General features: G+C 41.2%; 1 protein-coding gene across 4 annotated transcripts in view; it reads left to right on the top strand.

Moving 5' to 3' along the window:
- Nucleotides 1-17,942, top strand: part of rpap1 (RNA polymerase II associated protein 1) — a 150,545-nt gene that overhangs the window by 63,108 nt on the left and 69,495 nt on the right. For all 4 annotated transcript variants that reach the window (XM_073040307.1, XM_073040304.1, XM_073040305.1 and 1 more), the window contains exon 10: nucleotides 1,614-1,715. In XM_073040307.1, coding sequence (XP_072896408.1) covers nucleotides 1,614-1,715 — 102 coding nt within the window. The remainder of the gene's footprint in view (nucleotides 1-1,613; nucleotides 1,716-17,942) is intronic.

Genomic DNA, 17,942 nt, shown 5'->3' with positions numbered 1-17,942 from the left:
AGTGTGGATCGTCAGCGAGGAGGATATGTTATCACCGATCCACACAGATTGTGGTTTTCTGGTTAGGAAGTTGAGGATCCAATTTCAGAGGGAGGTACAGAGGCCCAGGTTCTGCAACTTCTCAATCAGGATTGTGAGAATGATGGTATTAAATGCTGAGCTATAGTTGATGAACAGTACCCTGATATAGGTGTTTGTGTTGTCTAGGTGGTCTAAAGCCGTGTGGAGAGCCATTGAGATTGCATCTGCCGTTGACTTATTGTGGTGATAGGCAAATTGCAATGGGTCCAGGTCCTTCCTGAGGCAAGAGTTCAGCCTAGTCATGACCAACCTCTCAAAACATTTCATCTATGTGGCTACGTTCTCATGATAGAGCAGAGCTTTGCTGTATCAACTGTAATGAAGTTTTGTTTTATCAATGAGTGCTCTCTGGTCCCCTGTCAGTCTTTCTGGCAAGGTGCCCATCTCTGTTCAGGTTTCCCTGGTAGGTTATAACTCTTGGTCCCAGAATAACCCTGGTAAAGATGTTCTTCAGTGTTTCTGACAGTCTGGGCCACACTGTGCTGTGAATAAGCATGAACCCCTGGTGTGCCAAATACCACTGACACTGGAACTCAGTACAACCTAACCAGATGGTGATGAACAGATTTGTGTTCCTAATAAAAGAAAGTGCTTCATTTCCTGGCTTTGGATCCAACTCAGGCGAGCAGCTGGAGATGGGCACATGGCTATCTCCTTTTTGGTTGGGTGATTTGTATCATCTTATAGCAACGTAGGAAATGTCCCTCAAGCCCATCTGTTATCGGATGATTCATAACAACTCCAGCTACCTGTGTCCAAGCCTTTCAAGGTAGAAAATGCCGAAAAGTTCTGTGCCTCTTTGTAAAGAAACCTCTCCTTATTTTGATTCTAAATGGCCGACCCTTCACTTTAGATGGTATCCATCCATTCACTCTGTAATTTCTCTATAATTTTTAATTACAGTTTCAAAACTTTCAGTTAACACCCAACACTGTTCCATCTAAGCTGAGTGGATGCATGACCATGCAGTAACTGAAATGCTCCCGCGCACGTAGTTCAAAGTACATTTATCTTCCAAGTATGTAGACATGATACAATCTAGAGATTCATCTCCTAACAGGCAGCCACAAAACAAAGCAACATACACAAAATGCTGGAGAAACCAAGCAGGTCAGGCAGTATCTATGGAAGTGAATAGATAGTCAATGTTTTAGGCCAAGATTAATGTTGGCTTAGTCCAGATGTGCTGTTGATGATTGGTGTAAACTTGGTGAGCCAAAATAGTGCTTTGTGCACATCTCTTTGACTTTTGCCAGTTCCCTTTAATTAATGCCCTCTTGTTACTGAATTGTTCACCTTTTCTTGCCATCTACTCAGTTGAAGCTTCAGTCAAATCTCTCTTCTACTCCCATTGTGAAGGGGAACGATAACAATATTTATGCTCTTGCTGCATTTGTAATTCTTAAGCCTTCTGATGAAATATGAGAACAAAGCTAATCAAGTTGCTCAAGGTATTTAAATTAAATAGCAGGAGGGATTTATGGTGCACCAATGCAGTGATCATCTCTTAACAACTTGTTTGTCTCTTTTAGGAAGCTGGTTATTCACTTCAAGAACTCTTCCATTTATCTCGCAGTCAGATAATTCAGCAGCGAACTCTCGCCCTTCAGATGTTGTCACGAGTCATTCAAAAGGTGGGCTTGGCATGCTTCAAAATTCCATTATGCAAAAAGGCCTGTCATTGTAGTTAACCAGATGAAGAATACTTAAGGAGCTGTTATGTTAAGAACATAGACATGAGAACAGCAGTAGATCATGTTGCTTCATCAGCCTTTCTGCTGTTCAGTGGGTAAAATTCTACATTGACTTCACTCTCTTGCCTGATTCTCCCTAATCCTTGTTCTATTTAGTTTCCAAAAGTTTATTGATGTACATAGCAATCAACAAAATAAAAGAACTACCAATGTCAGAAATTTGAAAAGGAGCAGGTAATGTTGAGGATCTAAACCAGGCCAGGCCACAAATGTACAGATAGATCAGAATTAATTTTCCCAGTAAAAAGCTTTTCATTTGGTACTTAGGGTTCCTGATGATCATCAAATGTTCAGTAAGAATACAAGATTTCTTTTCTACTTGCAAAGCCCATTCAGTGCGGAAGAGTCAGCACTCTTTAGACACTGGCATGCTGACATCTCTTGACTGCGATCAGATGACAGGTCATTGATCTGAAGCATCAACTCTGTATCCTTCTCCACTGTTACAGCTAATGCTTGACCTACTGAATACCCCCAGCCTTTCTGTTTTTATTTTAGGAGATACTTAGACGTTTAAGACAGGAAGTGTGAAAGTTTCATGACCCTGACGAAAAATTTACCATCTATGTCCTGACTGGTTGGTCCCTTTACTTGGTATTGTGGACCCTGGTGCTATCCCCCTAATCGAGTTTAAACTGCTCTTGGGATTTAAACAAGAATTCGAAACACTTCTCTGTGACCATCGGTCATTCTATTAAAGACAGGTGAGTTATAGGCCCCTTGTATTTGATTAAATCTTCGACAGTTCCTTGAACTCAGAACATAGTGATAGAGTGGTACTGTAGAGAAGCTGGCCCTACAGTCCAACTTGTCCACCCTGACAAAGATACTGGGTCTGTCTGAGTTAGTCCCACTTGTCCATGTTTTGCTCATATCCCTCTTGGCTTTTCTATGTATCTGTCTAAATGTCTTTCAAACTGTGTTATTGTACCCACCTCCACAGGTTCTTCTGGCAGCTTGTTTGATGTACCTATCACCTTTTATGTGGAAAATTCCTCACAGGTCCCTTTAAAATCACTCCCCTCTCATTTTAAATCTGTGTCCTCTAGCTTTAGACTCTCCTACCCTGAGTAAAGGACTGTGATCATCCATTTATCTGCGCCCCATATGATTTTATATAGTTTTGTAAAGTCAGCCCTTTGCCTCCTCTCTCTAGGCAAATAAGTTCTAGTGTATCAAGCTTCTTCTCTGCAGTTCTGATAATATCATTGTGAAGCTTTTCTGCATACTCTCCAGCTTAATGCTATTTTTCCCATAATTGGGCAACCAGTACTCCAAGTGTAACTTAACCAACATTTTATATGGCTAGTAAATTTATTATTTCTCTCTCTAAGGCAGGTAGATCTTTCCTTACATAAAGAGACCAAAACTGAACACCATACTGAAGCAATTGTCTCACCAAAGCCCTCTATAGGTATACTGAGCCATTCTTCCTTCCACATTGACATCTCCTTTGAGTAAAGGTAACTGTCACTTGCCATCCCAATTTCTTGCTGTCTGTCTGTTAATTTTCTTGTACAAGGACCCCTCTGCTACCTGTATCCCAGCATTTATGTAAATTTTAGTTAACTTCCTATGGAAGTTAATAACATCACACTAACTTGACTTCCCCAATATACTTAACTCCTAAAAGATTATATTCTATCTATCCTCCTTCTGACCAATTAATTTGTGTTCTTTGCATTCTTCTTGTAGCTGATCTTCTGATTTGAATATATTACTCTGGATTGCTCCTCTAATATGAATTGCATAGATCTAAAGCCCAAGTACTGGTCCTTGCAGTACTCCACTAAACTAGCTGCTTATTCCTGCTCCCTGTTTTCTGTTCCCAAGTTTTGCGACTAGTTATCCCCAACTCCATGAGCTCTGTGTACAATTTTGGGTAAAAGGCTTTGTTGCCTGCGTAATGACCATCATAATTCCAAATATCCATGTGCACAAGTTGTTCATTGCTCATTCTGCAAGCTACATATTCATATACTAACTTATATACTAAATGTCATTTTCCTTTCACAAATATGTGTGACCCAGCTCAAATGTTCTATAATATTACAAAGCCCCTTTACTATTTCCATAATACTAAATGTGAATAATATTTTCATTAGATGTCAGGATAAATTATCTGTATTTTCTTCGCTTTATTGAATGGTAAGTTAAACTTACCATTAGAACTTACCAGTAGAACATAGAACATAGAATAGTACAGCACAGTACAGGCCCTTCGGCCCACAATGTTGTACCAACTCTTAAACTCTGCCTCCCATATATCCCCCCACCTTAAATTCCTCTATATACCTGTCTAGTAGTCTCTTTAATTTCACTAGTGTATCTGCTTCCACCACAGACTCAGGCAGTTCATTCCACGCACCAACCACTCTCTGAGTGAAAAACCTTCCTCTAATATCCCCCTTGAACTTCCCACCCCTTACCTTAAAGCCATGTCCTCTTGTATTGAGCAGTGGTGCCCTGGGGATGAGGCACTGGCTGTCCACTCTATCTATTCCTTTTAATATCATGTCTCCTCTCATTCTCCTTCTCTCCAAAAAGTAAAGCCTTAGCTCCCTTAATCTCTGATCATAACTTGCTTCCTCCCATTCCATTGGGACTGTTCAATCTAGAATGCCAGAAGATCAAGATATGGATCTTTACTATTTCAGCATCTATCTTTGTTACCCTTGGACATTGACCATCAGGTCTAGGATATTTGTCATATTTAATCATTTACTTGACTTTTTTAAAATATTGAATAGCAAACTCTTCATCCTTTGACTGACTTAACTTCATCCTCAGTTCAGGAATATTAGGAATGGACAAATTCTGCCAATGCCGGCAACATCCATGTCTCACAAATGAATAAAAAAGACTACAGGAAAGATCTGCTAGCACGTGAAAGATTTTTCAGAATGTTAAGGAGGGCTGGGCAACTATAATTATGAGGAGGGATACATATATAGATATATAGAGTTGTGGTTGGTGGTGCTGGCTGTGAATGGTGTGGGGATGTTGGGAAATAGTGTAGGTTCAAGTTGGGGGGAGGATCTGGAAAAGGAACCAGAAATGGAGGGTTTGGGAGAGAGGAGGTTGGAGTGAAGTTGAATCTAGATATGGAAAATGGAAAAAGAAATATAATATTGGAAAAGTTTCTAGTGATGGAGAGGAACGTGGGATTTTTTGAAAAGAAGAGGGAAGACTTTAAGGTTTTGTTTAAATTTGACCCATCGATCCCATTAAATTAACCAGAGAGTTGAATAGATTGTGCTTGTACTTCAGGAGGAGGGAATATGTTATCGCTTGTAAGGATAAGAAACAGTGTGAGAAGTTATTACGTTTGAAGCCTTTGCTGGGCAAAAAGCTCGTATCCATGTTGCCTAATAAAAATGGAGGTATTAGGGGTGTTATAATAGGTGTTCTGGTAGAGATTTTGATAGAAGAGGTTAATCTCATTTATTGGGAGGCAAGCAAGGTTAGGGAGGTAAAGAGGTTACAAGTAGGTAGAAATGAGGAAAGGATGGATAGTTTATCTGTATTGATATATTTTGATGAGGTGAAGCTCCCTGATAGTTAGTTTGGAGTAGTTTGTTAGAATGTATGAACTTATATTCCACATCCACTTATATGCTATAAATGTCAAAGATTTGGGCATGTTGTGGCAGTGTGTCATGGGAAACTAAGGTGTAGTCAGTATGGTATGAGGCATAAGTATGAAGATTTGTGGAGAAGGCATAAAGTTTAACTGACGAAGGGTCTCGGCCTGAAACGTCGACATCGCTTCTCCCTATAGATGCTGCCTAGCCTGCTGTGTTCTACCAGCATTTTGTGTGTGTTGTTGATAAAGTTTAACTGTTGTAATTGTGGAGAAGAGCATAGTGCAGGTTATAAAGTGTGAAGTGTTTAAGAAGGCAGCTGAAGTTCAACAGATTAAAGTACAGTTTGGTGTGTCCTGTGCAGAGGCTTGTCAAAAGTTAAACCGAATGTTGATCAAGTATTACCAGACTGCAAAGTCAATGTATATATGTTGGCATCACAGTTCAAAGGTTCAATTTAATGTCAGAGAAATGTATACAATATACATCCTGAAATGCTTTTTCTTCACAAAACATCCACGAAAACCGAGAAGTGCCCCAAAGAATGAACGACAGTTAAATGTGAGAACCCTAAAGTCCCCCCCCCCAGCTCCCCCCTCCCGCACGTAAGCGGCAGCGAGCAACAGTCCCCCTTCCCCCCACCGGCAAAACAAAAAGCGCACCCGCTACCGAACACAAGCGTGAGCAAAGCGACAGCAAAGACACAGACCTTGCAGTTACCCCAAAGACTATCGCATTTCATCCAGCATTCGGCAAACCACAGGTTCTCTCCCCTTAATAAGAGAGAGGGAGGTGTCCCCCATTTTCACAGTGAGTGGGAGACGTAACATCAACCTGCTTGTTTATAATGTTAAGAAGTCCATTTTGTCGCTTTTTACGAGCTCTGTGCCTGAAAATTGCAAAGATCTCAGGTCTTCGGGCCCACCACAAAAGATTTAACAGCCTCCCTGACAACGAACAAGTCTCCTGCCATGACACCGACCCTCAATCTGCCCGTCTCCAGAGCCCTGAGATCTTGGGCTTCCAAACACTAGGCCGCCTCTCAGGCCAACCCCTTGGCATGCTGAACATTGGTCAGTCCTGAAACCCTGAGAACGGGTCCCATTCCCGCAAAGAAACGAGGTCAGAGTGTAACTTCAGGTCAGGGTCTTCAAAAGAACCTTGAAAGGGAAAAATAAAGATATTAAAGATGGAAATAGAGTTGTTTCCGAAGACACACGTAAAGGAGTTGCCATTTAGCGCCATCTTAACTCCGCCTGCGTCTCCATTCTTTTCCTAAAGGTACTTTCCAAGTTGATAAACTGAAGTTTGTGATGTTTATAACTGATGCGGTGAATTGGACTCCTCAGACGCCTAGTCGTACAGAGAAAATTAAAGTTATTTTGAAAGCTGCTGAAAAGTATCTTGGTATAACTGGGGAAGCTATAACAGCTTATGTGGGAAGCTGTAAATGAGGCTCTGATGGGTGGGTATCTGTATTTCAATCTCCTTGTGCAAGTACATAATGGCATAAGAATATTGCAGTGGAATGCACGAAGCCTGATTTCTAATGGTCAAGACTTTAAGAAGTTTGTTTCTGATTTGTCAAATCTTCCTGATGTTATATGTATTCAGGAAAAGGTGTGATAGATTAGTTGGATGAGGGAGTGGTGTTGCCAGTTTTATAAGGAAAAGATAGAACATAGAGATGAGGATTTGAATGAAACATATAAGGCACTTTCTAGTAGAAGTATTTGATTCACCAGGTAGGGGTATTAAAGTGGTTAATTTTTACAACACTTATAGAAAGCTTCCAATTGATTGGTAGAAAGTATATGTAGCACTAGCTCACTATGGATTGTATGGTGTGGGGATTTTAACAACCACTGTGGGGTTGTTTGTAAAAGAATTTTTAGGTATTTCTCATCTTGAGTGTCTTTATGATGGGAGGAATACGAGATTTAATGTTCATAATAGTTCTGAAACTGTTATAGATTTAACTTTAGTTTCAAACATTCTGGTTGGTGTGAGTGTTGGATGCTATTAGTGATAAAACATTGGGGAGTGATTATTTTCCTACATTTATAAGCTTGGGTTTGGATAGGCGATAGGAGGCCACTTTTAGGAGGTGGATTTTGGTAGCAAATTGGGAGGAGTTTAATCTTTTATGTGATGAATGTCTGTCAGGACTGAATGTGGAGGATGGTGTGAATTCTTGTAATGAAAGGTTATGTCACATTATTCACCAAACTGTGCTGGAAGTGATTTCTATTAAAAAGGGCATTAATACTGAAAGGCTATACCATGGTGGACTGAGGAGTGTGCAGAGGCAATCAGGGAGCGAAATAAAGCGTTTAGGAAAGTTAAGAAGTATCACTCTCCATGTGACCTTATTAAATATAAATGGGCACAGGCCGTGCTGAGGAAGGTGGTGAAGATTGTGAAAAAGGGTTACTGTAGGTCATATTGTGGTAGTATTGGAAGGGATATTGAACTTGGAGATGTTTGGGGAATGACTAAGGAAATGGGGACGATTCATCGGGGTAATAACATTGTAGTATTGATTAAAAAAGATCATATGATTGTTACTGAAATAGAGAGGGTTGAGTTACTGGCTAGGTCATTTGCTGCAATTCGTAATCAAGATAATTTAAGTGAAGAGGTTAAACAATGTAGGGATAAGGTTTTAACTGAATACCCTGATGTAAGCCAGCTGTAGCAATGATAGTATTAGTGCTGTAGAGTTTTCTTTCTGTGAATTTAAGAAGGCTATTCATAGTGCAGGTCAGACATCTCCAGGAAAGGATTACCAGTATATGTTATTGTGTGTTTAAACACATGACTGACAACTCAAGATAATATTAAAATTTTTGAATCGTATTTGGAGGTTAGGCCATCTTTCCTCCCCATGGAAAATGGTTGTAGTAGTGCCTATTCTGGGAAACTCCCGTTGGATCCTTCTAATTATAGACCAATATCATTAACGTCCCATTTGTGTAAACTTATGGAACGTATGGTGATAGAGCTTTTGCATTATATTTTGGAAAAGAGATGTGATATAGCTTTTTGTCAGAGCAGATTTCTGAAAGGTAGAATGACATTAGATTCAGTTTTATGTTTGGAAGATGATATTAGGAAAGCACAGGTAAATAAAGATTTGTAATAGCAATATTTTCTGATATTGAAAAAGCATATGATATGTTATGGAAGGAAGGTCTTTTGGTTAAATTATGAAAATTAGCAGCGAGAGCAAGGCTATATAATTTTTTCTGTGTTTTTTTATTTCGATGGCCCACGCAGCTAAGGGTAGGTAAGGTATATTTGAGCTTCTATGAGATAGAGAATGGGATCCCACAAGGCATTATTTGTAGCCCTTTATTATTTAATATTATGATTAATGATATTTTCCCCGAGATAGGTACTGTGATGGGTAAGTCACATTTTGCAGATGATGGAGCTTTATGGATTAGAGGTAGAAATTTCAATTTAAGTGCAATTAGAGATTAATAAGGTCGAACAGTGTGAAAATAGATGGGGATTTCAGTAGCTAAAGCACATTCAAAAAGAATTAATCGACCTGCACTTGATTTTGAATGATATGGCCAAACTCTTGAAGTGTCTGTGGTAAGATTTCCAGGCATGTGGATGGATAATAAGCTGACATGGGAGACCATATCAGTGAAATAATCAATAGATGCAAAGGAGAACTAAATATCCTCAGGTGTCTATGTGGGTATTCTTAGGGTGTTACACAGAAATCTCTGTTGTTTAATTAGATACTTGTTTAATTAGATCTGCGCTTGATGATGGCTGTGTAGCTTATGGGATCAGCTTCGTCTTCAAGTTTAAAATGTTTCGATATGATACAAGCACAGGCTTTAAGACTGTATTGTGGTATGGTAAGGTCATCTCTAGTTACAGTTTTACTGGTTGAAGTGGGACAATTTACCCGTACAGTTGCAGAGGTTGAAGCTGATGTTAACAAACTGGATTAATCTGAGGGGGCGGAGAAATGATCACCCTGTTAAAAGTGTGTTGGAGGATTGTCAGGAACATCACAAGAAGAACGTTCTTAGTTTTGGGTGGCTGGGTTCTTATCATGCTCGGGTTTGCTGGATTATGCCATATATCCCATTGTAGCTTTCTCAGTAAACCCACCTTGTTTCTTTTTTCAACAACTTTAGTTGATTTTTGGTTACATGATTTGATGAATATGCCTGAGAATCTGTTGGTTCATCAATATCTTAAGGAAAATTATTATATGTTAACAATTTTTACTGATGGACCAAAAGATAATTTAACTGGGAAGTTGGTGTGGCTGTTTTTGTATCTGAATTGTGTGGCCTCCGTCAGTCGTGGTCGACCATGGCTTCTGCACCTCTGGAGTCACCGGGAGTGGCTTCTCCAGAGCACAAGCCAGGGCAGGGTTGATATGTAGATCCATCTGTTGCCCATGCAATAGACCCCCCCCCCCCCCCATGCTGATGACAGGTCCAAAGGAACGACAAAAGTTGATACAGTTTGGTGCCAGCAGCATCACAGGAGTTGCCGTGCTGGTGCTGGGTACAATAGTCAGCCGCCTTCAGGACTCCGACTCCAGATTTCTCCTTGGGGTTTACTCCCAAAGCCTTTCCTGTTTAGCTGTAAGGCAGCAGAGGTTTGACCTGGATGAGCTGCCATCCATGGTTAACGAGCCCCATCTGCCCGGAACAACTGGTTTTAAGGCACCAGTGGCCCGCCTTTGCCCCTTCTCCTGTCAGTGAGAACAGCTCCGCCGGGCATAAGAACTATGCCACACGTGAAGGCCAGGAGTTGGACTTGGTTGTCAGAGGCTGTTTGAGACGCACGCCATGAAGAGCATTTGTTTAGCAGTGGGAGCTCATCCCCACCACCACCCTTTGGCTGTGACTACCCTCGGAGCCATTACAGTAACAATAAAGAAATGTCTTACTAACAATTTATCAGTACCGTAGATGTCGGATTATAAGCCGCTACTTTTTTCCCACATTTTGAACAGCTTTGAACACTGCGACCTTTACTACGGTGCGGCTAATGCATGATTTTTTTTCATGCCGCCAAAAACATTTTGCCTCGTAACAGTAGACCAATAAAATTGATGAGTAGTTCACAGAGGTCCAATGAAATTGAACGATAAATCAAGTGCACTTTCACAATTAAATTATTGTAAATCAGTCATTTGTACTCACCCTCATCAACATGGAAAACACTCGAAGAAAAGCATTGTGCTGCCTTTATGGCAGTTATTTAGTTTATAATATTTTCGCTTAGTAATTCATTTGTTAGTATTTTCTAGTTGAATAAAGTATCTATCTATTTGTTTTCTGTACATCCCGGGATACTATGACATCACATCCGGTTTCGCCGCGTCTTGTGGGAAATACCGGTTTGCGATAGCACATTAGACCCGAGCACATTAGCCGAGCACATTAGCCGAGCACATTAGACCCGAGCACATTAGCCGAGCACGTTAGACCCGAGCACGTTAGCCGAGCACGTTAGACCCGAGCACGTTAGCCGAGCACATTAGCCGAGCACATTAGACCCGAGCACATTAGCCGAGCACATTAGACCTGAGCACGTTAGACCCGAGCACATTAGCCGAGCACGTTAGACCCGAGCACGTTAGCCGAGCACGTTAGACCCGAGCACATTAGCCGAGCACGTTAGACCCGAGCACGTTAGCCGAGCACATTAGACCCGAGCACGTTAGACCCGTGCACATTAGCCGAGCACGTTAGACCCGAGCACGTTAGCCGAGCACGTTAGACCCGAGCACGTTAGCCGAGCACGTTAGACCCGAGCACGTTAGCCGAGCACATTAGCCGAGCACATTAGACCCGAGCACGTTAGACCCGAGCACATTAGCTGAGCACGTTAGACCCGAGCACATTAGCCGAGCACGTTAGACCCGAGCACGTTAGACCCGAGCACATTAGCCGAGCACGTTAGACCCGAGCACGTTAGCCGAGCACGTTAGACCCGAGCACGTTAGCCGAGCACGTTAGACCCGAGCACGTTAGCCGAGCACGTTAGACCTGAGCACATTAGCCGAGCACATTAGATCCGAGCACATTAGCCGAGCACATTAGACCCGAGCACGTTAGACCCGAGCACATTAGCCGAGCACGTTAGACCCGAGCACATTAGCCGAGCACGTTAGACCCGAGCACGTTAGCCGAGCACATTAGCCGAGCACATTAGACCCGAGCACGTTAGACCCGTGCACATTAGCCGAGCACGTTAGACCCGAGCACGTTAGCCGAGCGCGTTAGACCCGAGCACATTAGCCGAGCACGTTAGACCCGAGCACGTTAGCCGAGCACATTAGCCGAGCACATTAGACCCGAGCACGTTAGACCCGAGCACGTTAGACCCGAGCACATTAGCCGAGCACGTTAGACCTGAGCACGTTAGCCGAGCACGTTAGACCCGAGCACATTAGCCGAGCACGTTAGACCCGAGCATGTTAGCCGAGCACATTAGCCGAGCACATTAGACCCGAGCACGTTAGACCCGTGCACATTAGCCGAGCACGTTAGACCCGAGCACGTTAGCTGAGCACATTAGACCTGAGCACATTAGCCGAGCACGTTAGACCCGAGCATGTTAGCCGAGCACATTAGCCGAGCACATTAGACCCAAGCACGTTAGACCCGAGCACGTTAGACCCGAGCACATTAGACCCGAGCACATTAGCCGAGCACGTTAGACCCGAGCGAAAACGCTGCTTTTAAGTTAAAGGCATTTGCAATATGTATTTGTTTATGTTACCATACGGATTTAATTAAAAGTTAAAAAATCCTCACGTGTAATATCTTTCTGTGTAAATAACTCATATTTACAGGTGGGACACCTGCGGCCTAAAATCCGGTGCGGCTTGTACAAGTACAAAATTGATTTTCTTTCTAAAATTAGAGCCAGCGGCTTTTAATCAGGTGCGCTCTGTAGTGCGAAATCTACGGTATATACAGCAGAATTGTTTGCCATCGTTTTAGGCTTACAGTCAGTAGAGGAAATTTGTCCAGATTCTTTTTTGGTTTTGACTAGTCCTAAAACAGGTTCTTCTAACAGTAGGTCAGATTTACTGCTGTCACCTCTTCAAACATTATTTCATATTCAAAGTATTGGTTTACATATCTGCCTTTTGTGGGTCCCTGCACGTAGAGGTGTTGAGGGTAATGAGTGGGTTGATTGTTTAGCTAAGAAAGCTGTTAAAAATTCAACTGTAGATATAGACCTTCCACTCAGCAAATCAAAGGTTAAGATGTTGGTGGAGTTAATAATTAGAGGCTTATGGCAAGACTTGTGGGATAATGGGCATAAGGGGAGACACCTTTACAGAATACATAAAACTGTTGGATTGATGGGAGAAGGGGGTAAGACAAGAAGGGAAGGAATTATATTGACTTGACTTAGAATTGGACATACTATGCTTAGTTATTCCTTGTACCTTGTTGGAAAACATCACTCTGGGGTGTGTAGGTTTTGTCATTATGAAACAGGAGAACTCAGTCTATTACAATGTGAAGCATTCAAAGAAATCAAATTCAGGCTTCACTACTATCTTTGGGGGTTGTTAGTTTTCATTTAAAAGCTTTACTTTTATGGAAGCGACTAATTTAATTCACATTATTGTCTTTCATTATTTACAATCTATTGAGCTTTTTGAGGTCATTTAGTTTTCATTTAATAAAGTGCCGGTAAGAGTTTTATTTACCAACTCTCTACACCACACTCCAGTCTAGTTGGTAGTGGTAATGTACCTTTAAGCTGGATTGCCAACTGCCATTAAAATTCTTAAGAAGAAGAAGGGATGTATCAGGCTGGGATTGCTTTGTTTGGGACAAGGGATGCAAATAATGTCATGTAACCAGGATGTATATTTATGAGAGTTACAGTTAGGGTGAATATTGAGGGAGGATATGCTTAAGTTCGTTGCTAGAATGATTAGAGGAGATTAGAGGGAAAATGTTTACATTTTGTTTGAAAGGATATTGGAATCCAAAACTTTTACCATATTTACAAAGCATCTGTTTGAGTACTTGCAGATACTTCCAGAGCTATGGGCAAATATGGAAATTGGAATAGACCAAGGTCTGTTTCTGAATGGGATGTGTATGATGAGCCAAATGGCTCCCTTCTGTGCTATAAATTTCTAATTCTAATAGCTGTTTAATATTGCTGCTCAATGTAATATACCAATTACATGTACAATTTACCACTACAATTACCAATGTAATTTACCCAATGTCCCCGACTGTGGCTATCTCACTTTTGCATTGGAGATTTTTTTTTTACTCAATGGGATGTTTAATCATTCAGATTTCTTTAATCGTATCCCATTGGTGAACCATTATCATTCCATCTAATTCACTTTTATATACTATCTCAGCTAACCTACACCTCACCTTAGTAATTTTGTTAAATTGAGAACTTTTTAATTGAAGATTTAGCCATATTGCTTATAAACTTAAAGTTTTATCATAATTAGAATGACTTTTCCCTTGCTGATCTCTTATTAAAAGATTTGCTAATTAGTTCTAACTGATTGCACAATTAATTGTAAATCTCATAGGGCCTTTATTTGGTTGGTTCCTGAACGTATTGTTTTATGAAACTATCTTGAATATATTCCACAAACGCTCCCTAAATCTACTTTTGCAAAGTTGTTTTGCCCTGTATATGTAATGATGAAAGTCCCTTAAGACTATTGAATTACCCTTGTAGCATTCTCTAATTTCTTGATTTGTACTCTGTCCAATGTTATTTTTGTGTGTTTACTTGCTACAGTCTTTTTTGGTCTTAATTTATAGCTCCAGCTCTATTGATTTTGCATCTGATTTTTCTTGACTTCTCTTCCTTTACATCATCATTTATGAGCAGAATTTTGCTAACTCTATTTTTCATTTTGCTTGCCTCTCCATGAGTAAATTACCCTGGAATATTTTTTTCCAAAGGCTGCTCTCTCCACATTCCTTATCTCAGTAATGGCTGTGAGATCAAACTATTTATCTCCATTTATAGAGAGTCATACAAAACGGGCCCTTTGGCCTATCTGATTTATATTCCTTTAAGTCTTTCCTATCTATGCAGCTTTTAAATGCTGTTAATACACCTGCCTCAACCACTTACTCTGGTTGACTCCATATACATACCACCCGTTAGGTGAACAAATAGCCCCTCTGGTTCATATTAAATATTTCCCCTCTCTTAAACCTATACCCTCTAGCACTTGATTCCCGAACCCTGGGACAACGGCCTGTGCATTCACCCTATCTCGGTGGTGGGAAAGATGCTAGAGTCCATTATTAAGGATGAAATAGTGGCATATCTAGATAGCAATGATAGGATTGGACCGAGCCAGCATGGATTTACCAAGGGTAAATCATGCTTGACTAATCTGTTGGAGTTTTTCGAGGATGTAACCAGGAAGTTAGACGGGGGGAGATCCAGTGGATGTAGTGTACCTCGATTTTCAGAAGGCATTTGATAAGGTCCCACATAGAAGATTGGTGGGTAAAATCAAAGCTCGGCATAGGGGGGAAGGCATTGACATGGATAGAAAACTGGTTGGCAGATAGAAAGCAAAGGGTAGCGGTGAATGGGTGTTTCTCGGAATGGCAGGTGGTGACTAGTGGGGTGCCACAGGGCTCGGTATTGGGACCACAGCTGTTTACCATTTACGTTAACGATTTGGATGAAGGCATAGAAAATAACATCAGCAAATTTGCTGATGATACTAAGCTGGGTGGCAGTGTGACATGTGATGAGGATGTTAGGAGAATTCAGGGTGACTTGGATAGGCTGGGTGAGTGGGCAGATGGCGTTTAATGTGAATAAGTGTGAGGTTATCCACTTTGGGAGTAAGAACAGGAAGGCAGATTATTATCTGAACTGTGTAGAGTTGGGTAAGGGAGTAATACAAAGAGATCTCGGAGTCCTTGTTCATCAGTCACTGAAGGTGAATGAGCAAGTGCAGCAGGCAGTGAAGAAGGCTAATGGAATGTTGGCCTTTATTACAAAAGGAATTGAGTACAAGAGCAAGGAAATCCTCTTGCATTTGTACAGAGCCCTGGTGAGACCACACCTGGAGTATTGTGTACAGTTTTGTCTTCAGGGTTAAGGAAGGACATCCTGGCTGTAGAGGAAGTACAGCGTAGATTCACGAGGTTAATTCCTGGGATGTCTGGACTGTCTTACGCAGAAAGGTTAGAGAGACTGGGCTTGTACACGCTGGAATTAAGGAGATTGAGAGGGGATCTGATTGAAACATATAAGATTATTAAGGGATTGGACAAGATAGAGGCAGGAAATATGTTCCAGATGCTGGGCGAGTCCAGTACCAGAGGGCATGGTTTGAGAATAAGGGGTAGGTCATTTAGGACAGAGTTAAGGAAAAACTTCTTCTCCCAGAGAGTTATGGGGGTCTGAAATGCACTGCCTCGGAAGGTAGTGGAGGCCAATTCTCTGGATGCCTTCAAGAAGGAGCTAGATAGGTATCTTATGGATAGGGGGATCAAGGGATATGGGGACAAGGCAGGAACCGGGTATTGATAGGAATTGATCAGCCATGATCTCAAAATGGCGGTGCAGGCTTGAAGGGCCGAATGGTCTACTTCTGCACCTATTGTCTATTGTCTATATTGTCTATCTATTTATCCTATTATATTATATTTGTAAACCAGCACAGATTTATGCTTTGTGTACTGAGAAACACAGCTGTTAATGTTAGCTTATTGCAGTATTTCCCTGAGCTAACGTTAGTTCTTAATGGTTTATTATTTTTGTTGACCCCCAGCTCTTTATGATGTGTTCTGCTTGATTTTACCCAAGTCAGTATTTTGGTCCACAATCCTGATGTTTTACTTTTCACTTAAATTGATTCGGCCTTGTCTCATCCACCATCTTATTAGCTTAAAGACCGATCCTCTACTCCCAATAATTCAGTCCATCAGGCCATTTTGAATTGAGGTCGTCCCATTGGCTCAATGAAGATGGGACCTGTACAGGATGGTTTGCACCTGAACTGGAGGTGGACTAATATCCTAGTGGGAAGGTTTGTTAATGCTGTACAGTGAGGTTTAAACTAGAGTTAAAAGGGGATGGGAACCAGAGTGCCAGAACAGTTAGTGGAGAGGTTGTGGAAGCAGATGTTGGTAAGACCTCAGACAAAGTTAGGAATCAAAAGGTTGAGCATGGTGCGGCTAGGGTCCTGAGTTGCCTATGTATGTCATTGCAAGAAGTATCATAGGAAAGGTGGATGATAATGCTGAAGCTGGTTTACAAACAGAGGCAATGTGAGGAGAGGCTGTTGATAGGGCAACTTGCAGTCACCAGGATGAGTTGCAATGTAAAAGGTAGACAAAATTGAAAAGGGTGAACACAGGATTGAAGGTGTTCTAAATGTGTGCAGTATATGGAATAAGGTAGATGAACTTGCAGCACAGTTGCAGATTGGCAGGTATGATGTTGTAGCCATCACTGAATCATGGTTGAAAGAAGCTTATAGTTGGGAGCTTAAAGTCTAAGGGTGTACATTGTATCAAAAGGACAGTCAGGAAGGCAGAGGGGGCGGTGAATGAAATCAAATCTTTAGGAAGAGGTGACATAGAGTTGGAATTTGTTCAAACATTGTGGAACGGAACTGCAAGGATAAAAATACTCTGATAGGAGTTGTATACTGACCCCAGAACAGTAGTAAGGATGTGGCCTACAAATTGCAATGGGAGATAGAAAAAGCATACTAAAAGGGCAATGTTACAATAATCATGGGGGACTTTAATATGCAGGTAGATTGGGAAAATCAGATTGTTGCTGGACGTGGAATTTCTAGAGTGCATATGAGATTGCTTTGTCGAGCAGCTTGTCATTTAGCCCACTAGGGGATCAGCTATTCTGGTTTGGGTATTGTGTAATGAACCAGAAGTGATTAGAGAGCTAAAGGTAAAAGAACCCTTAGGAGCAAGTGATCATAATATGGTCGAAATCACCCTGAAATTTGAGGAGAAGCTGAAGCCAGATGAATCAGTATTACAGTTGAGTAAAGGGAATTACAGAGGCATGAGAGAGGAGTTGGTCAGAATTGATTGGAAAAGAACACCGGCAGAGATGATGGCAGAGCAGGATTGGCTAGAATTTCTGGGAGCAATTCAGAAGACACAGGATATATACTTCCCAAAGAGGAAGAAGTATTCTAAAGGAAATATGACACAACTGGCTACAAAGAAGTCAAAAACAAAGAGAAAGCAAATAATAGAGCAAAAATTAGTGTGTAGTTAGAGGATTGAGAAGCTTTTAAAAGCCAACAGAAAACAACTAAAAAGTCAATAAGAAGATAAAGATGGAATATGAAAGTCAGTAATGTTAAAGAGGATACCAAAAGTTTCTTCAGATACATAAGGTGTAAAAGAAGGCAGAAGTGGATATTGAACTGCTGGAAAATGATGCTGGAGAGGTTGTAATAGGGCTCAAGAAAATGGTGGATGAACTGAATAAGTATTTTACATCAGTCTTCACTATGGAA

This window comes from Hemitrygon akajei, chromosome 3 (assembly GCF_048418815.1).
Source record: "Hemitrygon akajei chromosome 3, sHemAka1.3, whole genome shotgun sequence".
Lineage (NCBI taxonomy): Eukaryota > Metazoa > Chordata > Chondrichthyes > Myliobatiformes > Dasyatidae > Hemitrygon > Hemitrygon akajei.
This window is presented reverse-complemented; position numbering and strand designations above follow the sequence as displayed.